At 43.6% G+C, this 24,181-nt stretch overlaps 2 protein-coding genes and 2 long non-coding RNA genes across 7 annotated transcripts in view; 2 read left to right on the plus strand and 2 right to left on the minus strand.

Annotated features, from left to right (window-relative positions):
• magi2a (membrane associated guanylate kinase, WW and PDZ domain containing 2a) overlaps window positions 1-3,395 on the minus strand; it is a 266,178-nt gene extending 262,783 nt beyond the window's left edge. The window contains exon 1 of one of the 2 annotated variants that reach the window (XM_037122094.1): window positions 3,304-3,395. The gene's annotated coding sequence lies outside the window, so the exon portion shown is untranslated. The remainder of the gene's footprint in view (window positions 1-3,303) is intronic. The other variant, XM_037122093.1, reaches the window with a different exon arrangement.
• Window positions 1,629-6,161, plus strand: LOC119032663. Of its 2 annotated transcripts, none has more exons than XR_005078997.1 (2): window positions 1,629-3,254; window positions 3,974-6,161. It is a non-coding gene; the product is annotated as an uncharacterized LOC119032663 (long non-coding RNA). The 2 variants fall into 2 exon arrangements; XR_005078996.1 differs by lacking the exon at window positions 1,629-3,254 and adding an exon at window positions 3,463-3,596.
• On the minus strand, window positions 4,875-23,609 carry gnai1 (guanine nucleotide binding protein (G protein), alpha inhibiting activity polypeptide 1). Its single transcript, XM_037122102.1, has 9 exons — window positions 23,055-23,609; window positions 15,794-15,836; window positions 13,571-13,712; window positions 13,177-13,334; window positions 10,653-10,781; window positions 8,098-8,227; window positions 7,748-7,901; window positions 6,538-6,765; window positions 4,875-6,160 (listed from the first exon to the last, which is right to left on the minus strand). Exons 1-8 carry the CDS (start codon window positions 23,170-23,172, stop codon window positions 6,575-6,577), a joined length of 1,065 nt encoding a protein of 354 aa, XP_036977997.1. The 5' UTR covers window positions 23,173-23,609; the 3' UTR covers window positions 4,875-6,160; window positions 6,538-6,574.
• Window positions 19,282-23,015, plus strand: LOC119032664. 2 transcript variants are annotated; one of them, XR_005078998.1, is made up of 3 exons: window positions 19,282-20,813; window positions 20,899-20,986; window positions 21,088-23,015. It is a non-coding gene; the product is annotated as an uncharacterized LOC119032664 (long non-coding RNA). The 2 variants fall into 2 exon arrangements; XR_005078999.1 differs by having other exon boundaries at window positions 21,099-23,015.
• Window positions 23,610-24,181: the final 572 nt, after the last annotated feature.

Here is a 24,181-nt window from a genome sequence, read left to right on the forward strand (position 1 = left end):
ACAATTCTAAACTACATCTAGACACACTGAAGGGAAGCAACAAAGGATGGTCTGCCAAAGATCTTCACTCTGAATCAATTTCTGGCGCCTCTCCGTTGTCAGTTTTGGTTGTAGTTTCTGGCTCATTCATAAATACTGCATTCACAGCTCTGATTTACTCAGTTGATTTTGCAACTGGGGAAACAGCTGTCAATTGACTATTTGTTTTGCTGGAGAAATCAACTATCAACCATGCATGTATTTCCTTAAAAACAAAACAAAACGCAGAGATGCAGACAGACCAGACAAAACGGCAGCATGTTGACACCCTGGGAATGAGTCCTGGTTGACCATATTCACAAGACTGCCATGAGAGCTCTGATGTGGTGCTCAGGGTGGGAGGCTCACATGTCATATTGCTGTGTTCCAGATTGGGGCCATATTTCAAGGTCGAACCACAGATTCATAACCCATGACGAGCTAATGTTAGCACTCTAACTTCTTAGCTAACAGTAGTATTTGGATGGTAAATACATTATTTTACTATGAAATATGGCCCACCAGATTTTCACTATCCACTGTTTTTAAAGTTGCTAGTCAATAAAGGAAGTGGTGAAGTGATCATTTTTCAGATTCCCTACGTTTATACAATTTGCAACCTGGAACACTTAAGTATGATGCGAGTTTCCAACCCTGAGGAAAATGGCTGCCATGTGATGTCTATTTCATGTTTTTCCATCTTGCTAATCATCTCAGGACCCCTTTGATTCATCTCGTGACACCTCCGAGACGCTTCCAGGCTGAAAAAAACCCAGACAATAAAATACACATTCACGCATCAACTGACTACAGCGCGGAAAAGAATCGCTCCCAGAAAAGACTTGAACGCCCAATTGAACACAGGAAGTGGCGAGGTCAAGAGAAACCAGGGGAACGAGGCAGAGCAAATTAAAGAGCTGAGGGGGAATTAAAACCAATCACATGGACGCAGACAGACGACTGATTGAGAACAGACAACGATAAAAGTTATTAAATGAATGGAGCAGATATCCATGCCCAGCTGCGAGCCAATTTTAGCTCATTCAACTCGCAGCGCTTTCTGCTCCACCTAACGCGTTGTTAAAGAAGAGAAATCGCATGCCTACTTCTGACAGGAAAAAAAGTTTCTCCTGCTGGCCGTGGACGAATGGCGTCACTCTGAGTGGCCTGAAATTGCCACTTGACAAAGACACAATGTTCCCTGGTGACCAATCCTCGCCGCCCCCCCCCATCAGACCCGACCGTCCCCGTCGTCGGACACGAAGGAACATCAGGAGCTATTTATAACAACTTCATCCCCTCAGCATGAAATAATATCTGTCCTTTTTCCTTCCCTCATCCTCTCTTGCTTCCTCGCTCACTGTTGCCATGGCGCTCCGAATCGATGACATCACGGGGGGAAAGAGAGTGTGTATGCTAGCATCTGTGTGTGTGTGTGTGTGTGTGTGTGTGTGTGTGTGTGTGTGTGTGGAGATAAAAGCTGGAAACTGAATGAGCATGGCCGGCATATATCAGGTGACGAGCAGAAGCACAGACAGCAGGCGTCCAGCTGGAGTGCGCACACGCAGCTTCCTGCACATAACACACACACGAACACACACATGCAAACACGCCGAGCTCATACATCCCTCCACCCGCCCACTCGCCCGGCCCACACACAACCCATCTGTCACGCATGAACAGACACACAAACGCACCCTACAAAAGAGGCAGCTAATTGGGTTAATGATGATGACTGAACTTGCACTTTCAAAATGGCTGCCTTGCTTACACACAACCGAGTGTAAAGTTCGTCAGTGCGAGCGCGTTATCACAACGCATATTTAAACTTTTTGTTAGCGGTGACCTCCGGTGGACAAAGTTATAATGACGGAAGCAAAGGAAGATGTCAGGTGGTGTGTTGTAAAAGAAATGGCAAAGTTCGTAAAAGGCGGTTGGGGTGGTCGGATGGAAGATCTCCAAATCTACGCTGTGCAAATCAACGACCTGCTTTTTGATTTGTTTTTTTTGGGTGACATCATGGTGATTCTAGAAGAGTTTATAGAGGAGCCGTTTATCTAAGTAGGCGTGTGAGAAAACCTGAATATCTACAACATCACAGGGCCTTTAAATATCTCTGACTGACGGGCCTTCGCACCGGCAGTGTGAGAGGGCCACTTAAGAGCGTGTGGCCGAAGCAGCAGAAAATAGAAATCGCTTGGGAGATAGAGGAGTTATGCGATAAAAAAAACACTCGACCGTATGTTTTCTACCGGGCTCCGGAGACGGACTGCAGACTCACATGGCTTCAGCACTCTGCACAGTGAAACATCCCAGTGTGTGAAAGAATGCGCAACACAGACTCGAAAATGTCGTCTGGTTTGGTGCTACGACGCTTCCCGTCCGACATGGCCGCAGAGCCGATAAGCCCGTCTTATCTCTGTTTCCAACCTGCTGCCCCCAGAGAAAGTGACCGAGGGGAGAGCAGACAGTAAACATTGGGAAACAACGGTTAAATAATGCCTCCATTGTTCCATCTGTTTACACCCTCCCTCCCTCTCTCCCTCACACACTTCAAACATTCCCCATCCTCCGTTGGCTGCGGGGAGAGAAACCTCAACAGCGTCACCCGTGTTGCTTTTTTACACCGTTACATCATGGCCGCCCCCTTGTTTACTCTGTCTTCTTCTTCTTCTCTCTCATCTTTTAAAGGTGCTATAAACGCAACATATGCACCCTTCGCCCACGTGCGTACACACTTCTAACTCCTCCCGACTGGCAGAACACACGGGATCCAAACCCCCGGATTCATGGAGCGTCGTCTCATAAACCTAACACTCATTTATCTCTCTCAGACTCGTCCCACCTTCCCGTCAACTGGTAATGGAAGCTCAAACACGGGGATGCCCGGGGGGGTTATCGCCCGCCCGCCCGCTGCAGAGGAGTCTGTTGGCAGACATGCAAATCGGCAGCGTTCGTCGTGTGTGCAAGCAAACCCGCACATGCAAAGCGCCTGGTGTACAGCGCACAACTGGAGGAAGGCATCCCTTACGTCAGCAGATTTGAAGTTGTGTTTCCTTTGTTTTTATGAAACCAGAAACTCCCTTTGACTGTGATACTTTTAAGAGAAAACATGACATCCTTCCTCTGACAGACGAAAGCTAAATTCATTAGACTGTGAAACCCTGTTGCTCTGTTGAACAGCCTCAGTGTGGTGTGACCTGTAGCTTACGGTGGCTAACGTTAGCAACCTGTTGGTAAATATTGCTCTGCCACAGAAATAGCAGCCGCCAAAGGTTAGCTCACCTGTGACGATGAAGTGTGGCATTGTCGTCAAGTTTGTTGCAAGGTGATCTGGGCCTGTAGGACACAATGCATCTTGGGAAATAAAGAAAGTCACTGAGGTTAAACATTTGGATGCTCCCAGATAGATTGGAGGCTAAATTAACAACTGTGCTGTGGAGGCTAATTTAGGGCTTGGGACTCGTGTTGGGTTTAAACGTCACTGATTGTGTCAGGGAGCCTCGTTAGCTGCTGAATTTTCCACTTTGATTGGCAGCTAGGTGCTAACTCGATCTGCTTTGTCTGGTGCTGGGCAGGTACGTTAGCTAGGCCTGCTACCAAACGGCTAAGCTAGCCTACATTTTTTAAAGCACCTTTTGGCTTATTTCTTGCTTTTCAAGGTGTGAAACTTTACTGTTTTGGTTGAGTCTCACCGCTCTCATCAGGGTAGTTAGCACACATATAGCTAACATAACTGCCAAACACCACACAGCAGATGAGGTTAGCAACTAGCGAATGATCACAGACTTTGGACTTGCTTGAGGCTAACTAAGCTGCTAGCCTTGCGCTCCAATTCTTTTGCCACTGTCTTTTTATCTGACTATTTAAACGGCTAAGCTAGCCTACATGTGATGCACAAGTTGTTGATTGTAATGAGGATTTTTTTTAATCACCAAACTTTTTTGTTTTTCAGGGTCATCGATTTACTATTCTGGTTGAGTCTTGCCGCTCTCTTCGGGGTAGTTAGCAGTCCATGCTAACATACCTGCCCGCCACCTTACAGTAGATAGAAGTTAGCAGCTAATGAGTAGCTATGAGTAGGTGGATGCCAAAACAAATGAGAAAGGAGAGTAATTATTGAATTTGCTAGGGAATTTGTGTGTAAAGCTTCAAAATAAGCAACGGTATCAAATTCTCTCATTAATTCCTCTCCTTTGCTTTTTAACACACAGGGTGACAGACTGCACCTCGCCGTCTCTCCTCTGAGGAGACATTGTTAGAAAGGGAAGCGTCTCCGATGCTCTTCACAGGTCTGTCACAGCACATTTACAATGTAAATCTTGTTAGGGTGACACGCGTCACAGACACACATCACCAGCCTTCAGAGCTTTACATAAGAATCTTGCGCAAACAGGAAACATAACATTGAGGTGGTTTTATATCAGTAAGTCAACCTTTGCGGTGTGGCTGTGAATGTTGAGGAACGATCGATTTTCATCCCAACAAACCTTCATATTGAGTTCTACTGCAGGTGAGACAGCTCGCAAAGGCCACAGAGGAATACAAATGTGATGGAGGTTGTGTGTGGAACTGACAATGTTGTCTCTAATTGCCTCTGCGGGACTCCTTGTTTGGAGATAACAAGGTACCCGGCTTTATGAGAAATGCATACGGGCTGCACAACAGTACCAGTGCACGAAGACATGGCACGCACCTCGGCCGCGTGAATAGAGGCATCAAAGCGTGACCTATTACGGATCTTCATCTGCATCTTCTAATTAAGTGGGTTTGGCATTTGCAATCCGCGAAAACAACACATCTTTGAGCGTTTTTTTAAAGGAGGGAACTGATTAAGATCATTAACAAGACATCCATTTGGTTTGTAAATGGTTTTTATTAGCAAAATAAGGGAGATGAGTCTACAAAGATCCTCCATCCATGGAGAACATACACATACATTGACAGTTGTGGCAGTTTCTTTACATGAACAAGATTCCAGGACTGTAATATAATTCTCCTCTTGGCAAAGTAGTACTGATCTAACATCACAGACCAGGCTCCCTTTGACCATCTCAGTTTCCATCACCCCGAATGAAAAGGGTTCTCGGATCCTCGAGCAGCGCCGCCCTGCTCTCAAACCATCACTCGACAGGATCCAAGAACGACGTGCGAACCTCAACCTTTACAACCATCGTTTCTGTGGTTCAGTTTTTCTCTCCTTAACCCCCAAAATACATTAAAATATACATTAAAATGTGCCTACTTTGGTAGTCTGGTCTTTGTACTTTAAACATGTGAGCGTATTATAAGCTCGAGCCTCGACTTACCATTTTTCTGAATGGTTGGGATGAATGGATATTTTGTACAGTGTTTAAAAACCAGAACCCCAGATCTTTGGGGTGAATGTAACAATATACATCTCAGTATTGTACTGTGTGATTGGCCAGTAGGCCTTCCATTGTCATGGCGGTTAGGGGAAGGGTTGGAGGTGGAGGTGGGGGGCTGTGGAGGCTACATGTTGGTCACCATGGAGACCCATGTGCCTTTAAACCAGAGGGAAAATCCTCCTCCTCCTCCTGATAGCTCAGTGGTGTGCACATATAAGATAGCAGGGACACTAACATATGAAAACAGTTTACCTCTTTATGTTTAGAACAATTCAGCAGGCAACAGAACAAGCATTGGGACTAAGACCGCAGTAAAAAGGCATGCGAAGGCACAAGTACCAACAAACTGGACTCAAAGTTGTACCCCTTTTCTTCCCTTTCGGTTGTAGGGAAGGAAGAAAAGAAGCATTTCCACCGACAGCAAAGGTTGTTTTTTTTTTTTTTTTACCTTTTTCCAGAGACAGCGGCAGAAGGAACAGCAAAAACGTGATCTTCTCCAAAAAAACTTAAAAACAGAAAAGGAATTTTCTTTCTTTAAAATGATAAAAAAAAAAAAGAATGTGCAGATTTTTTTTTTTTTGCGGTGACGCTCTTACAATGATAACAAACATCCTACACAAATGTGGTAACGCTAGTTTCAAAATGTTCCAAGACAAAAAACATAAATAAAGCTGTTAAAAGTGGCATATAGTACAGCACTGGTCCTTTGACTGGTCCTCCCGACTCTTCTCATCTTCCCCACCAAAAGATGCACAATAAACTGGCTCCACTGCCTGAAGACACAAGAGGAGAGAGGAAGAGGCATGAGGGGAAGCGAGGAGGGATGAGGGATGGGTGTGAGAGGGCTTTGGAGAGCTCGACAAACATCTAAATGGAGCAGAAAATGTATTTAAGCCTCTGATAAAAGGAAGCAATGATTTCAGCAATCCAGTGATTAAATTAAGCGTTTAATCAAGATGGATTGTGTCTTTGTGGTCAGCAGCTATGGCTCCTTCATAATTCTGGAAAATGACCGATTGAAGCCAATTTGTTAAACACATCCGAAAGAGAAAAAGCTAGAATTGCAGACACACAGTTAAAACCTTAAGGGGGAGCTCTGGTTATTAGAAAGATTCGGGAGGGACGACAGTCACGATGAGGAGCTCCTTACCAAGAATAAAAGTTCTCCTCTTCTTTTATCATCATCCTCAGAAGAGACCACAGTCTTTCAGGTTGTTCTTGATGATGACGTCGGTGACGGCGTCAAACACAAACTGCACATTCTTGGTGTCTGTGGCGCAGGTGAAGTGGGTGTAAATCTCCTTGGTGTCCTTCCTCTTGTTCAGGTCCTCGAACTGACACTGAATGTAGGCAGCTGCTTCCTCGTACGTGTTGGAGCCTGGAACAGACGGGAGGAGGAGGAGGAGGAGGAGGAGGAGGAGGAAGAGGGGGGGCGGGAAGTCAAAGAGTCAGGAAGTCGCAATGTAAGAGAAGGCATTGAAATTGTATATCTGTATTGTTTTGAGGGCTGAGCGACATGGCTGGGCTTCATTTTCTTGTGATCATATGGTTCCACATCAAAGCTGAGTCTCATCACAAAGGGACACAGTTTGGAAGGACAGCCTCAGTGTGAAGAAGATGTCTTGTTTATAATTACAGTCATTTATAAAGCTCTGCAGTTTAAGCTTCCAAAACTACCTCTTCTCTCGCCTCAATCTTCGAACTACAGTACACAATGTTCGCTCTGCTCAGGTGGTGTCAGCAGTTCTGGCTCAGGCGTGCGTGAGCTGACCAATCAGAGCAGACTGGGCATTCAGGAGCGGGGGAGCTAAAATAGACAGAGCTACAGACAACTTTGAGCATTAAAGCACTCAAAACTATTCTAGCAGTAAGCCAAAATAATATTATACAGTTGTGTAGCCTCGAGACTGCCTCATTAAATTAATGATTAGATAAAACAAAATAAAACCGTTGAGTCGAGGTTTTATGGAGATCATGTGCTGAACTATATCTTGGCTCGGGACTCCCCTCCCAGAAGTCGAGTTGGCCGCTTGCCAACATCATGAAAGAACCAGGAACAGCCCGCTTACGTCAAGTCAAATAAAGTCAAGCAAAATCAGTTCGATTTAACAAAGCGCCAATTCATAAAGGAAGGTATCTCCTGACACTTTTTTCAATTTGAGCAGGTCTAGACCGTAGTCTGTACACGGGTCCTACGCTCATGAGCAAGCACCTGGCAACTGTGGGGAGAAAAGCTACAAACAGACTGGACTCAAAGTTGGTTATAGCTTTATATTTGGCAGATAGAGATGAGAATGGTAACAGTAAAGCAAATAGTCTATTTCCCAAATGTTCATTGTGTAAAATGCTGTCAGTCTTACCGGCGTATTCTGGGTAACAGATGGTGAGAGGACTCTTCTTGATCTTCTCCTCAAACAGATCCTTCTTGTTGAGGAAGAGGATGATGGAGGTGTCTGTGAACCACTTGTTGTTGCAGATGCTGTCGAACAGCTTCATGCTCTCGTGCATCCGGTTCTGAGGGGGAAAAAAGGGAGATGACGCTGATCAATGATTGGTAAACATGTAAAGATCTGAAAGGGAAACTCTTTTAATCTCTACTTCTGTGACCCATCACGATTCTGGTAAACAGAGACGGGGGTTCCTGCTGTGCATGAACACAGAGCGCCTGCTAACATGTGCATCTGCGAGTCGGCGGGGTGAAGGAACTCACCATCTCCTCGTCCTCGGCCAGCACCAGGTCGTAGTCGCTGAGGGCCACGCAGAAGATGATGGCCGTCACACCCTCAAAGCAATGGATCCACTTCTTCCTCTCAGACCGCTGGCCGCCGACATCAAACATTCTGGAAGGAGGAAATAATAAGTAAACATGTTGACACACAAACTTTTGCATACACAGTACATGCAGTGTTTAGGAGGCCCAACGGCAAAGATAATAGAAGCGTCACTGTGGTTGCTCCGGTCTTGCTGCAGGCTTTATTGATGACAGTGGTAAACGGAAAAGGAAGCAGAAATTCTGTGAGTCCATTGTTTCTTGAGATTAGTTTCGACAAACTGTAAAGATCTCAGAGCCGCCCAGACGCCAAAATTATGTCAGCTGTAAACATTTCTACACACAGCTGGTTCGTTCATGTCTGTATGTGTCATACATGGGCTATCATATTGACATTTCTACAAAAGGTATCGGCTTTCATGTTATCGACCTGACTGTCACAGTGTGAGGTGGAGGGGATGGTGGCTGAAATAGGCAACAATTCTGTCAAGCCAGTGTCCAAGACTGTGTTTCTTATATATTCAAGTATAAGAGATACTCAGATATATTTAAGGCGAACTCAGGACAGTTTCCAGGAGACCTTGAGACGTCTCTGGCCATGTTATTGGCATCCAAAACAGGTATTTTAAGACAGAACATCATCTTTTCTGAACCCTAACCGAGTGTTTCTTTCTACTAGGTTGTGCAGAGAATTCTCAGGTGTTCAGCAAACGTCTATACTTAACTGTGCACACAATGACTGTATAACAACAGAGGGGAAAACAGACTTTAAACTGTTGCTCTGTGTTTGCCGTCCATTTGTGCAGTCAGAAGGTATAAATATGGGCTCATTTTATTACTTGCTTTAAAGTGTATAATTAAGGGCCATTCTGGTTAAATGCACACCACGGCACATTGCTAACATTCAGAGAATTCAGCGAGAAAAATGCACACAGCCGCGGCACGTTAAAGGAACCAGCAAGAGGCCCATTTAGCTGCTGTAACAGCTCTAAATGGTTTTAAAGGCAGGACAGGGACTGTCAAAAGAAAAAAAAACGTAATGTACGATTAGTGGGCAAAGGCGGTTAGTTGTCAAAACATGTCACAGACTGACACCTTGGATCAGCAGGTAAGCCCCCTTTTATTCTGTTTACAATACAGTTAGTCCTTTAACAGCTGGAACCACGAAGATGAAGAAAAACTTTAATTTTGATGGAGCTGAATAAGAGCACAGTTAGTCACTGCTGTGTAATTCCTACATTACGCAGAGCGATGGCTGACTTACAGAAAAACTGTAGGGTGTTGTGACACACAGTAGTGACAACAGTGGTGTGTCATCACGACTGAATGACTAAACTGAAACATAACGTTGTTACTGAGTGTTATGCCCTGTGTAACCTGATACCTGCACCTCCAAGGACAAGACTCTTCAGTACTTTTCCTGGTCGTTACCATCGCACATCCAGTTAAAGAATTCATTGAAAAGGTCTCATTTCATGTTGAACCTTTTGGTGGAATACTTCTTTCAGTTATGCACATAAATTTAATCTAGGTTTGTTTTCTGTTTGTCCTTTCTTTTCTTTAACTGTTTATGCATGCGAGCGTGTTTTGCTTAAACTGTTGCTATGCTATGTGCTGGTTGTTTTGTTTTGTTAACATTATTATTAGCGTAAAAAAAGTTCCACAGAGATACCTACTGATGTTGGCATGCTAACCAGCTAGCGATAGCCTGTCCCAGCTCCTGTGCTAGTGGCGTAAATGTCAACACTCCCTGGGTACTCTGAGCTCCCAGTCCAAATTGCTAGCCACACCGCTAACTGAGCTAACTAGCTCTGAATTCAACAGATTGCCAATTCTTGAATATTGCACCTTTAAATAAGGAGAGGTCTCTGGATAAGTCTCTTTTTTAGTGGAGAACGACAACATATCTGCCCTCCAGCGTTTCCAACTTGTACTCTTGTTGGCACCGCTGTCCTCCGAGTAGCAACTACCAAAAAACAGGACAACCCGAGACATTAATCATTTATTTAGTCTATAATGGAAATGTCAGCCTTTCTTCTCCTGGGAGATTTCTTGCACAGTGGCAGACATAATAGCTTATTGAAACAAGGCTGTCGTGACATTATTCTATAGCCATTACTCTGTGCGATGGCATTTACTTCTTAACCTTAAGTTAAAGTTATACTTGTCAAATGTATCTTTATTAGTATCTGAGTAATAAACTAAACCCTCTTCTATTTGTGGCCATCCGTCTGAACTTCAGTTACACTGCCAAACGTTGGTATCATGACATCACCAGGTCTGCTGTCCCCACTTCCTGTTTCTGGGCTCTTACTGAGTCATCCCCGATGTGAACAACACCGTCACAGACTGTGTCACAACTTACAGCTGGGGATATTCAAAGGGAATTTCTATGGCAGCGAGTGAGTCAGTAGTAACAGGAAGGGGAGCTAATTAAGCCAACGTGCATAAGATCTTTGAATATTTGCCAGATGTGACGGGGATAGAATTCTCACTTGAAGTGCAGGTCCTTGAATGTGAAGTGTGTCTCCACAATGCCTGTGGTCTTGACTCGGGTCCTCAGGACATCCTGCTGAGTCGGGATGTAGGTGGCCTGGGATATCCTGTCCAAGTCGTTCAGGTAGCTGCACAAAGAAAAGGAGGCGGGGAGAGAGGGAGAAAAGAAGAAAGAGGGTTGTGAGAAAGAGAGCAGGGGGAGAAACAAGTGGGAGAAACTGTGTCAGAAGTATCAAGGTCAAGTGTGGAACTGCCAGATGAACAAACAACTCCCGGTGCATTCTCGCCGATTGACTAGCCTCCACATTTTAGACTGAAAACAAGTCAGGACTCGTACCTTTTAGGTGAAGTTTAAAAAGTGAACCCACTGTGAAGTAACAAAGTAAGCCACAGAATTTGTGTGTTGTAAATTTAGACATGATGGCTTAGTGTTCCCTGGGTTTGAACCTGAGCCCTGGTATTTTCGGTGATTGTGCATTGTTGTCTCTGTGTCGTGGATTCCCTCTGGGTTCCTCTCTGGGTCTCAGGATTTGCTGCTACATTGGAAACTCCCTACATGCAAGTGTGAATGTGTTTGTCAGTCTACATTAGTCCTGTAATGGACCAGTCATCCGTCTAGGGTGCTGTCCCACATCCCAACTCCTGCTCCGAGCTGAATAGGAACATGCAGGTACAAAGAATGGATGGAAGTTTATTTAATCTTCATAATTAAAAGTAGGGCTGAGTTCAAAAAATTATTTTCCTTTATCTGAATGATCTGATAAGCATTCATAAACTACAGAGCTTAATAGAGGTGGATGTTCTGTTAAGTGAGTAAATCTTTAAAGGCTTTCAACTACACTGATGAGAACATGTTTGTATCTAAAAGGACATTCAGCTTCTGTCCTCTGCTGTTTGTCCGTGCTGGAATTTCACACACGGCATGAGGTTTCAGACTTCACGATGCATTCAGGTGCACCTCACAAACTTGTAAATCTACACTGCTTTGTGCGACAGAGTGTGTTGGTACCAAAAAGGACTTCATGGTGCGTTTACGTGCATCTTGAGATATATGTTCAGGTACTACAAAGCTTGTTTAAAACAAGACTTTCCATATTTTTCTGATCCTCTAATTCTGAAATGCATCCAATATTACTTTCTTATTCTCTGACTGCAGCATTTTTAATAAAATCCCAACATTTTGCTAATCTCACATTAATTTCTGCACAGGCAGATTTTAAGCACATATTTCTGAAACCATTTAAATTCTTCATGTCAACATTAATACTTAATAATGCACCAGGCTTGAGGGTTCCTTGTACAATCGACAGCATTAGTTCTCTCAGATTCTCTTCCAAATCCGAGCAAACTTGGTGTAACCGAACTGGGTTGACTCGAGCCAAACCCAATGTGGTGACACGTCCCACAAGCTGGCACCAAGTATCTGCACCGCTCTGCATTACAGCCATTTATATTTTAAAACTTCAGTGTTCTAAAGAGCCACGATGAGAGAAAGAGTTTCAACGGTTTAACTCTCTCACAGAAGAATACAGAGCAAACTTTCACCTTTTTTTTTTTCATTTCCTGTCTCATTTGCTCCACCAGGTCCCGGCCCGAGTGCTGCTGCTTGCACCTTTAATGTGTGGCGTCATAATATGCTGCCTTCGTAACGGATGTCACACGTACTGTAACCTACATTTTCACACACTCTGGGTGTATTGTAACTCAAGCTAACACCTCAAGGTTATTGCTGATAAATTACAAGGGAGAGAGAGATTAGTGACCTCTAGCTGCCAGCAGACAAACACAAATAATCTCCCCCTTCACGCAAACAAGCCTTTTGTTTGTCTTCCAAGGAATTAAAAGGAGTAAAGAACACACAAGGTTTAGTAATGGTGTTTCCTATTCATGAAAAGCCCCTGGACAGCGGGATTAAAGGAACCAATTAGAAAATGGCCAACAACCGCAGCCCCCCTCGGCCTGGGACGTAACCGCTGATGTTCGTGCTGCGGCAGCAAAACAAAGCAAATGCCCTTTCTCCTGATAAACCACGAGAGCTGCCATGTGATGAAATCATTTGTCTCAAATCCAAAAGACTCTTGCACAACCTATAACAGATTTGGTCGGGTGAAAGTATCGAGCAGTTTAGCTTCTCTCAGCGTTTGTTTTTTAAGCATGTGGCGAGTGTTCCTGTGCCGATTTGTAAGGTCAAAGATTAAGCGGTCCTTCCAGCCACTGCTCTTCAGGCTTAGCAGAGGAGGGCAAATATTGACAGTGTAAAAGTCCAGACTGATGCATGCTACTGTTGCTTTCTGCTCTCTGAGGGCTCGGGCGACCCGTGTTTGCTAAAGTGTGGCAGCAGCTTTTTGTGTATTTGCAGTGGAATGGCAGTAATTTATGCGCCCGGTCATTCTGATGTGGAAGACTTTGTCGTTTAAAGTCATAAGTTGGTGTGTGGGACCATTGAGACTTTTCAGTGGGTGACTCACAGTTCTGGTTGCAACTGTTACCTTGGCTGTTTGTGTGTGTGTGTTTGTGACTCACTATGCTGCCGAGTCGTTGAGCTGATATTCGCGGGAGCGGCTGAAGCAGGCTTGAACACCTCCGTCCTTCCACAGCCGCTTGATGACACCGGCCAGCTCTCCCGTCATGAAGCCTTCCTCCGCCGAGCCCGCCAGCACAAACAGCTGCCGTGCATCGTCCTGGGAGGGGAGTGGCGCAGATGTCAATATCATAACTCAACGGTCAAAGTCGCTACACCGCCATTATAATTAACATTTTTCTTCTGCCCTGCTGAAATACCAGTGGCAATATATGCTAGATATTTTAGAGACAGCTGCTGATCATATCACCACAAATAATCTGCTCTCTTATTCCCTTTCTAAGCACGTGTACAAGTAAACCCTCTAAATAACACTCCTCTTCCTCCGTCACTCACAGCTCTTGCAGCGTCCCCGAAGTCGATCTTGAGGCGCCCCATGGCTCTGATGATGGCGATGATGGACTGGATGGTGTTGCTGTACACCACGGCCTTGTACTGCTTACATTCCTCTTCTGAGTAGCCCGCCTCGTGGATGATCCTGCAGAAAAAGGGGGGGGGGGGGGGGTAAAATATATATACACTTTTAAAAAAAGCGACAAACAGCTGCAATCAATTTGCTCCAAATGCTAAACATCAAAAAAATAAATAAATAAAAATCATCTTGTCATGATCAATTCTCTCCCCGCGATGACCTTCAATGGAGAGAATTGAAGTTATTTTTATCCTGTTATCCAGTATCTCTTGTAATACTCCGACCTTCAACACTCATTGTAACATCTTCAGAAATACTGCCAGGCACAGCGGCCCTGACCTCTGCGCTCCTCATTGTTTGCTGCTTAAATCATGATCGTCCAGGGAATAGAGGCAGCTCTTACAGTTCTCCTTCTTATTCTGGATAAAACCTGAACACGTACAATGTAAATGTATTATCATGTATCTCACTGAAAGAATTCAGAGACTTATAATTGGTTGTCTTACATCACATTTTGTGGTTCTTGTCTTTGTAAAATCCCACGAAAATTGAGTTCCCAGCAGTAAAAAAAGGAAGCTGGGAACCGTAGTTGTCTTGTGATTTTAAAGTAAATAGTACATATGAGGGACTGTGTTTAAATTTCAGTTATGCATTTGTCATGCCAGTGAGTATTTATAGCAGCAGACTGGTGAATGTGATCAACTCAAAATACAATTTTAGAGCCCATATTTATTATAACGATGGGAAAAAGTCACCCAGTGCAGAGGTCTGAGCTGCATCAGGCTACTGGTTACTGCAACTAACATGTTATTTTCTCAATCCACTAATCTGCCTATTACTTTACAGATAAATTAACTCATTGTTAAGTGTATAAAAGGAGAGAAAGAAGACAGATAAGCCTGTCAAGAATTCTTTAAACCCCGGTTGACATTTCAACTTGCATGTTTTGTTCGACTGAGAATACAAAACCCCCGTATTTCAATTTACCACCATGGTCAACAAAGAGATGAAGCAAATCCTCGCTATGGGCCTGTAACCCGAGGATGTTTTACATTTATGCCAGAAAAACTATTTCAACGATTCATTGGTTAGCCACAGATGAATCCCTGATCAATCAACCAAGGCTTCAGGCTTCTTTACTGTCATTATCAACTAAAGCATTCAAAGTCCTCCAAACTGTACTCAGCTGAAGCACTTCGGTACATTTATTTACTGTAAACGTGTGGTGTTGTCACATTAAACTGCAGTTCATTCTTGTCTGAACAGAAACTCTCAACGCTGCTGTGTGTTTATCTCTTAGCTCCATTAGCTCCATAGCTGCTCGCTCCCTTAACCAAACACACAGCAAGACTCGGCTGCCCACGGGCTGCTAACAGCTACCAGCTACATACTTGAGTCAATTTATCTTTGCATCGCATATCTTGGTGGTCAGCAAATCAATATATAAGTGCACGTTAATAAGCTAGCCAGCTTTTTCAAGTCACTGATTATTCCGATTCATGATTATCCTGATGATGGAACTGCTTAGCCTGAGCGTTTTTATTCCCCGTCCCTTAAAGCAACTCTCACCAGCTAACAGCCTGTAAATGTATTCTGTCACCTTCATTATGATGCAATAAGTACACACAGTAAAGCTAATCATTTCCTTACATCAGACAGACACTGTACTATCATATCTCACAGCACCCAGTCGATTTATGACTGTTCACTGTGAGTGAAATAACATTTCTACGGGAACAGTTTCGCTGCTCTGCACATCCTGCACAGGTAGACAACCAACAGAAAAAGCAATATCACAGCTGCTTCTGCTGCACATCCGACATGCCTGCTGTTTGATGAGTGTTATCTGTAAGGATGTTTATGTAAGATATAATTCATATGCAGAACACACACACACACACACACACACAACATGTAGATGATGCATAGGCAGAGTCTACATTAATGTGCTCTGCTGGGTTGTCTTCATGATCCATTATGCACGGTACCTGTTTGTACTGCTGTTCATAGAGCGTAACATCACCCGGAGAGACGCTATAAAAGCATGATTGGTGTTTGACACTGTTTGTGTTGTGGAAAAAATGAGTACTCTCTCCGTGCCATTATGCATATCTGATGAGAGGAGAAGAAGAAGAAAATGAACTCACTTCATCTGCTTGACAATCGTACTTTTCCCTGATTCTCCAGCACCTGGACAAGACAAAAAAAACAAAGAGGATTATTAGGGAGTGTAAATATTTCAGGAGGCCAATGTTGCACGCAACAAGCAAAATGATTTGCAAAATCAATTTTTAATGCTTTAGTCAACCAGCTCACTTCCTTTGTCTGCGTATATTTTTTTGTTTTTTTTTAAAGCGCTTAGTGTTTTTTAACACAATGATCTAGTGTGGCTGAATGGCATGACGAGGAACCGTGATAATGAAACTGGAGCATAACCACGTCAACCTGAGGAGAACTGAGAAACAAAGAGCGTGTGTGTGTGTGTGTGTGTGTGTGTGTGACTTGAAAGGAGTCCGGTCTGGCCTCTGCTCCAGCCTGATACGCTGATTAGTTTGCTTGCTAAGCTCGCTCTAATTTGACGTTCCTCCTTCTGACATTGTGTAACGCAAGCTGTGTTTGGAAGTTTAACAGCAGTGACTTCATCAAGGCTCTAATGATAAAATAGATTATTATTGACAGTGCCGTGAAGCGCGGAGAAGACGATGCTGTCATGGCAGGATGGGCGGGCGCTTGGCGATGGCGACTTATTGGATTGACGGCATTGTAGTTGAGCCACAGTTGAGACAACGCTGCGATGGAGAGCGCCGAGTGGGAGGGAGAGAGGGCGAGCATGAAGGGAATCAGACTGTCGGCTTCTGCTTTTGCGGATCTCTCCAACGTCACAGTGCCATGGCAACTGCTCTTGTTATATCCAGGACATCTCGAGTGTGAGGCCGCAGTCACCTGAGTAGGCTTTGTGGTCGCGAGCGTGTGTGTGTGACATGTTGTCTTCCACCGTGACTATTATGTATTATGCATCGGCTGCTCTCACCAAAAGCAGTCGCTTGGAAGTGTCCTTTAATTTTTATTCCTTTACAAATCAAAGTCATCTGTATGGGAGCCCATTTAAGCCAGTTTGATGAGCCATTACTATGAGATAAAAGGCCAATTTATGGAGGTAAAAAGTCCATTTTGTAAAAAAAGGAATCTTAACCTTATAATTATGACTTTCTTTTTCATAAAATCTACATTTTGCGACCATATTTAGGACTTTTCTTTTGCGTTTGAACTCGTAGTTTTAACTTTTTATCTCATAATTTTACCTTGTTAAAATCTAATTTTCAACTTTTTATCTTATTAAGTCAAAGCAATCTCTGAGGACGCCCATTCTTGCCCTCTAATAAAAATAACATAAACTAAACTTGACGAAAAAGTTAAAAGTTATGGGATAAAGAAAGACAAAATTAGGAGATAAAAAGTCAAAATAATGACATAAAAAGTGAAAAATTAATAATCAATTAATAGTTTTTTTCTCATAATCTAACTATGACTCAACATGGGATTTTTCTTTCTCTTACAGTTAGAAATGGGCGTCCATACATCTGTCACGTCATCATGAACCACATTGATTAGACTCTTGCTCTAATGGGTATTACCATAAACTACACTAGCTCCACTAATGTGTCCTCCTCATGTTACAGCAGCAGGGGACTTGATCATAGCCAGGCAATTGGCCGATGGACGCTGACGTAACGCTGCCCTGCCGGTACGGAAGATTTTTCAAACCTCTTGAGAGCATCTATTCCCAAAGTAAACAGCCCCCGCTTCTCTCTCCACTCTAGAAACAGCAGAAGAAGAGGAAGCGGAACCATACCTTGAATTCTACCATTATGTGTGACCTCGTGATTCTGTCAGCAGAGACAAGAGGGTTTACTCTTTCATCATAAATCATTTGCCTATCTAGTTCCACTTTAAAGGACGTTGTGTAAACAACTTTTATTGGGACATTTCTGACACATGCCACTGGTAGAACAGCCTGATTCATGCTGTCAGTGACGTTTGTAATTATTTTCACACAAAAAGATTACAGATTTCTGTCTGAATTCCTACAAACTTTCTCTCAGCATTATGTGCAGGCTGATAGTACAGCCCTGGCACTTCACCTTCAGTATCATTGAATGATATTCACCTGAGGACACATTATTTTAATTAGGTGTCAACACGCGGGTGCTGGAGCACCCTGGAGGGTGGTGACGATACAGTGGCAGCTCTCTGTGCTCTGAGGCCAAACGCTTGCTGTGTGAATCCCTGTGGGAGCGGCTCACAGACGGCAGATACGCTGCTCGACTGGGCACGGGCGGCCGGTGAGCTGGCACAGTTGCACCCTTCGGCCTTCCATTTTCCCTCGTGCCAAAGACACTTTACATACCTCTCGATTTGGGAAGCATGAAAGTCCATTCGAGGCGGGCTATGAGCTCACAGTGCAGTTCAAAGTAGCCTCCTTGTAAAGGAAACGTTGAGCTAACTGCTAGTGATGTGACTTTTTAGTGGTCGTTATGGGTTTTTTTTATGGCTTTGGTTGCTAAGAAAAAGTTTACTTTACTGACAGGGTGTTATCAGCAGAGATTAAAGACACCAGATGTCCACAGCTTAGTCAATCAACAACTTACTGGCAAAGACTTTGACATTTTAATAATCTGTTCAACGCCAAACACTTGCTGATTTTAGATGCTCAAATGTAATACTTTGCTGCTTTTATCTACTTGTCCTCGTATCGCTGTACACTGAACATTTTTAGGGTTTTGACTTTTAGTCGACCAAACAAGACGTAACCTTGAACCCTGGGAAATGGTGATGAGCAATCATTTGTTATTGTGACATTAGACTATAGTTTGTAAGTAAGTGTTGGATTTCTTCTGGTTTTGAAGGCTGTATCAATGTAAAGTGATTTTGTTACTAAACTTAACAGACTGTTCTTCTTGTACTTACACTTTGGAGTGTCAGTATTGCCTTTGAAATAACGTTCGCTAACTGTTGTTCTCTGTTAGAGGAACCTGAGTACGTGCAGAAAGTAACTTTTACTTTAAGACGGTTGATGGAAAATCTGATATTAGAAATCCATAATCCAGCAGCTTTAAAAAAACATAAACAAATCATCCACAGACTTGTACGGGCAACCAACAGTGACACTGACGTTAAGGTGCACCACACTGGTTGAGAAATACTTGGATATGGTGAAAGCCAAGACAAAATAAACAGTGACGTATGATGAATCATGACCGGAATCTTCTAAAACTGTGAAAAAGTAGTTGTTAGAGAATAAAACCAGCCACCCCAACAAACTGCCGACTGATTCCCAATGTGTCCCAATAGTCAAAGCTCGGACCCAATTACCTTTCATTCAGTTCTGAGTCTCCACTATAATCAATGAGACGTGAGCTATGGGTTTATGTAACTGACTTGGTTCTGGCCTCTCAACACCAGTGACATCATTGGGGTGTGGATCCTGTCAAAGCCTCCAGGCCTGAGCAATACAGAACACAGAGGCGTCCTAATTTTGACTCTATCTCACACACACACACACACACACACACACACACACACACACACACACACACACACACAGCTTTAAGGGTTATATAGCATCACAGGCCTGACCTATCGCTCCTCATGCAGAGTCATGTTACACACCCACAGCTTTGATACGCCCACCCCAACACAGCTACAGACTAAAACCACTGGAGCAGCTGGTTTCTGTTTCTAGCGGTTCAAACTATTTTGGGAAAATCCAAGCTCACCCTTCCAGGGAAAAGGGAGGAATTCTCTTTTTTTTCTCTTCTTCCTCAACCACAGAGAACAGAGCAGCTTCTATCTACCGACCGCAAACACATCTTTTTCTCTTGGAGCTGATCCTCCTCCTATAAGTATGAAGGCAGCGGGGACGAGGAATGTTTTTATAACAATGGCAGTATGGAGACAAATGCGATTACAATGACTACCCATGCCTGGGCCTTTCTCATTTATACATTAACCATATGTCGCAGCTAATTCTCTTGGAGAATGTGTGCTTGCGTGCAAACCCAGGGGCTCCACATTCGCAGCAGTTTACGTTGGCTTTTGGGTCGAATTGCTCGCATGAAGATACATTTCTGTGGGTTCAGGAGGTTTATGAAGGGCCAGGCTGCCTTCCCAACACGTCCGCTTTTAGGTGAGAAGTCCAAGGACTTATGAAGCCTGGCACAATGTGCTAACCACATTAGTGATGCCACATTAGCAGCATGAGCCCATCCATCCCCCTCTCTCTGTTTTCCACTGTATACACCCTTCTTCCTCTTTTACATTCCCTCCATCTCGTACAGTCGTTCTCCCGTTATGATTTACTGTCCCTCACTATCCAGTAACTCTTTTTTTTTCTCTCTCCCTCTGGGAAGATTTAGGTATGAGTCACTCATGAAGGATTCCAGGAGCCTCCGAGCGGTGCTACCCACTGAGGGAAATGACCACGGGGATCGATCTGCCAACAAGCAGATCGATCGCTAAAAGATTGTTTCCCACACACGCTGGCACAGACCGGACTATTCACGGAGATGTCCTATTACTCTTGCGGCGATAAAGGAATGTGAACAGTTCAACTGCTTAGATTGGATTGTCCGAGCTTGTAGTCTTTAAGATGAGTGTCACTGTCACGCCAACATTTCTGATTACATAATGTAAAAAAATATGGATAAGATTCAAGACAGAACAATGACAAAAGTTAGACAAAAGGCTGAGGATTATTAATAACATTTTCCCACAGTCGCACGACAGCTATAGAAAGAGTAATTAGGCGGAGGAGATTGTAATCTATTTTAGCATGTAGATATGAATAGTAGGATAATTGGGTCCCAGAGATTATGGAAATAAAACGAGAGCGAGAGCTAAATGAGAAAATATGTTCGGTTTTCACATTCCCCCTCTGTCTCTGCAGAGACACCTGAGCCTGCCAGCAGCACGCTCACAAAGATTCAAATCATTTTTCATGCAAATTGCGGGTTTTTACGTCAGCGTGATGATTCCGTGCTGGTGACGGGGAGCATGCATAAGCATGTGATTAACATTTAAAGAGAGAGCTGGAGAGCCAAGTGGTCACCACATGAAGCTGCTCGTCTGATCTCCAGAGGTTTGCTGCTGGATGCACACACATCTCCGGTAGGGATCACCGCCATGTAACACATCTCTGCATCTTTTACTCCCAAAGCCACATGTTTGTTGACGTCCTACCTCTTGTTGACAGGGTGTGTTTAGAGGAAAGCACACTCCTGAATGGCCTGTGCATCAACAGCAACAACACAGCATATTTTCACTGTCTGTTTATCTGCAAGGTAAACAACTAAAAACTCCTAACTCGGGCCCCGCTGCTCCTCTACAGCTCGCCTTTTTCATTTTTAATGCTTCAGTCATTAGCATTGTTCTCATTTTACAGCCTTTCTCCAGCTCTCCTGTATGTCACTTCAAGGCAGTAACCTGAGGAGCCCATCACGCCGAGTGGATCAAACACAAATGGCAGGAAGCGGTGCCAGAGCGGCAGCGCGTGGGGGCCACACGACCTGGCACACAACTGTCACGACGACGCAGCTATTCCAGTGAAAAGACGGAGGGCGCTTCAACTGACGTCACGGTGGTTTGAGTCAAGAGCAGAGGCTTGATGAAAACTCATATTCCACCCCAGAGCCACATAGCAGAAACTTGACCTAACTTGCTCGCCTTCAATCAGCAAGTCCCATCTGGCTTCCGAGCACCTGAGGAATGTGGCCTACCTTTAGCAAAAAAAAAACCACGACACCGATGCGGAACTAAATGTTCTGTAGCTCCTGAGAAATGTGTCATTTTCATGTGTAATGCTGTAAGAAGAAGTGCTGCTGAATTATGCAGAGAACATGAGGAAATGTTTATTTTCTCCAGCTCACTCACAGCTCTCATTGTGCTCCTTCTGTTAGGTGTTTGCCTCATATTGTTATTGGCTTCTGTTCAGGCCTCACGTCCTGGTAACCCACATACCATGTGTGTGCATGTCAACATTTCCCAAAGCTAGGGCATTGATGGAAAAGTTTTTCACCTACGCTCTCTGTTTACATGGATAACAGTGTTTCGCCTTGTGTAAGTAATGCCATCAGTTTGCACATGGCTGGCTTCTGAATGTAAGCAGATCGAAGGGAGAAATTACACGGCAAAAACGCGTATAACATAAGGACGAGTGTCTCCTCTTTCATTCACAATGTATTCTCGTAGCCGATATTAAAAAAGGTGCAATATGTAGTTTTGGGGAAGACATTTTGGTTGGAAGAAAAAGAAAGAAACTAAATAAACTCTCTTTGTTTTCATGACAGAGTACACTGAAGAAGCAATCTCGTGCTGTTTTACTGTTTATATTTGGCGGACCCTGCCACCTTTTCTAGCTCCGAACAGTGTTCAGGAACCTTGTTATCCTCAGAGATCAGCTTGTTCATTCAGTTGAAGAAAAGGTTACCATTTCTGAGTTTAATTTTTATTGTCAGCATTAAAAATCTGAGTTTGGATTTAATCTTCAAAAATGACACAGTGACCCTTTAAAGGAGATATGTCAGTTTACCAAAATAAAAGCCTGTGGTGGAGCCTTTTCTAATTGCATGTCACCGATATTTTTACTCCTTCATTATAGTCATTTCCTGTGTTTGTTACGCAAGATACTTTTTTTTAAAATCAGTCTTACTCTTGAACTTGACTCGAGGACAACACATATTGGCTTCCAGACACAGAAAAAGCAGATCAATTCAGCCACTCCTTAACTTCAGAAAACAAACAAACAAAACAAAACAAAAAACAAGGGTTGCACCTTTAAATACCCTAAAATAACTTGACTCAACAAACTTTTCAGCCAACAGTTACTCCGGCCTGGCCCCCCTCATGACCCATGGGCCTTTTTTTCTCACTGGGGCTAGACAAGAGGAAATGTGGCATTGTTGGAAGGATTTAGTCAATACAAATGGTCTATAGTGGCGACTGAATGGATCCAATGCCAACAATGGAGAGAGAGAGAGGGGAGGGGGTAGAAAAGGAGAGAGTGGAAAAAAAAAACCTAACGCGTTTTAATCCTGACAACAAAAATGGTACATATCTGAAGTTAAAACACAAACTGGCTGTTAATTTTCAGATATCCAGGCTGGTTTCCTTCATTTTTCTACCGTTGCGGTGCGTTCACTGACCCAGAGTTGACAGTTGGGCTGTTAGCACAGGAGGGGAGTATGCTAGCGATGCGGAATTGAAACTCCCCAACAGTTTATAGCTGACAACAAAATACAAAACAATTCAAATAACCGACACCAGTATGAGCATTCACACTGTTGCCCCAGTGTTGTAGGCGAAGTTCGTCCACCCTCCAACCCTCCCCGCCTCCCATCTTCTCCTCCTTACCGAGCAGCAGCAGCTTGACCTCCCTGGCTGCCTTCTCCCCGTCGTCCCGCAGATTCCTGTCGATCATTTTGCTGCGCTCCACCGCCGCCTTGTCCTCCGTGCTCAGCGTGCACCCCATCCTCGACCGTGTCCTTCAACACCCCGGTGGTATTTAAAAAAACAAAAAAAAAAAACAAAGCAAAAATCTACAATAGCATTAAGATGAATGCTGCCTCTGCCTTCACCCCGCACACACACATACACACACACACAACCACACACACGCCCTTTTTTTTTTTTTAAATGACAGGCGATCGATCTGTTCGGAGAGAGGGGGAAAAAAGGGGGAAGCGTTTTTTGTTTTGTTTTGTTTAAAGAAAATAGTGCGGTTTGTCTTCAACCCCCGTGCTGGTGTTCTCGGGTTAAAATCCTCCTCACGCTCGACGGAAAGCTATTTTGATAGCGAAACAGTTCCTTGGTGATGTCTCCTCCACCCGTTCGCCTCCATTCGTTGCGGCGGCGACTGCCAGTACTGTATGAGGAGCCGCGGCAGGAGCGAGCGGAGAGATGTGTCCATCCGCCATCGACAGCAGTACTTCACTTCCGCTGTGGGTCTTCAAAATAAAGGTCTCACTTAACACTGAAACAGAATCACAATATTCCTTTATTGTCCCACAAATGGGAAATTAGTTGTAGGGGACAGTATTATTAAAAAAAAAACTAAACAATAACAATAGTAAAGAAATAAACAATATAATTTAAAGGTAAGAAATAGAATAGAACAGAATAAACTCCTTTGCACATACAAACATAATATTGTACAAAATTAACATGTAATTATTAACAGTGTGACTGTGAGTTGTTATTACAACACATTCACATAAAACACATTCCCCTTAAATGATATACGGTGCTTGAAGTCTATTTCTTTTCTAAACAGAAAAAATGTTGAACAAGAAATAGATGAATAAAAAAGTACTCAAAAGTCAAACACAAATCGAATTTCAAAATAAAAATAAGTAATCACGTATTTAGATATGTGTTGAATTAAAAAGTTTTACTACATATGAATATTCTAAGTGCCATGCCATAGACTAGTGTGGCGTTTCTCTCTATTGCTGTCTATTTATTTTAGACTTACTCTTGCA

This window comes from Acanthopagrus latus, chromosome 14, assembly GCF_904848185.1.
Source record: "Acanthopagrus latus isolate v.2019 chromosome 14, fAcaLat1.1, whole genome shotgun sequence".
Taxonomy (NCBI): domain Eukaryota; kingdom Metazoa; phylum Chordata; class Actinopteri; order Spariformes; family Sparidae; genus Acanthopagrus; species Acanthopagrus latus.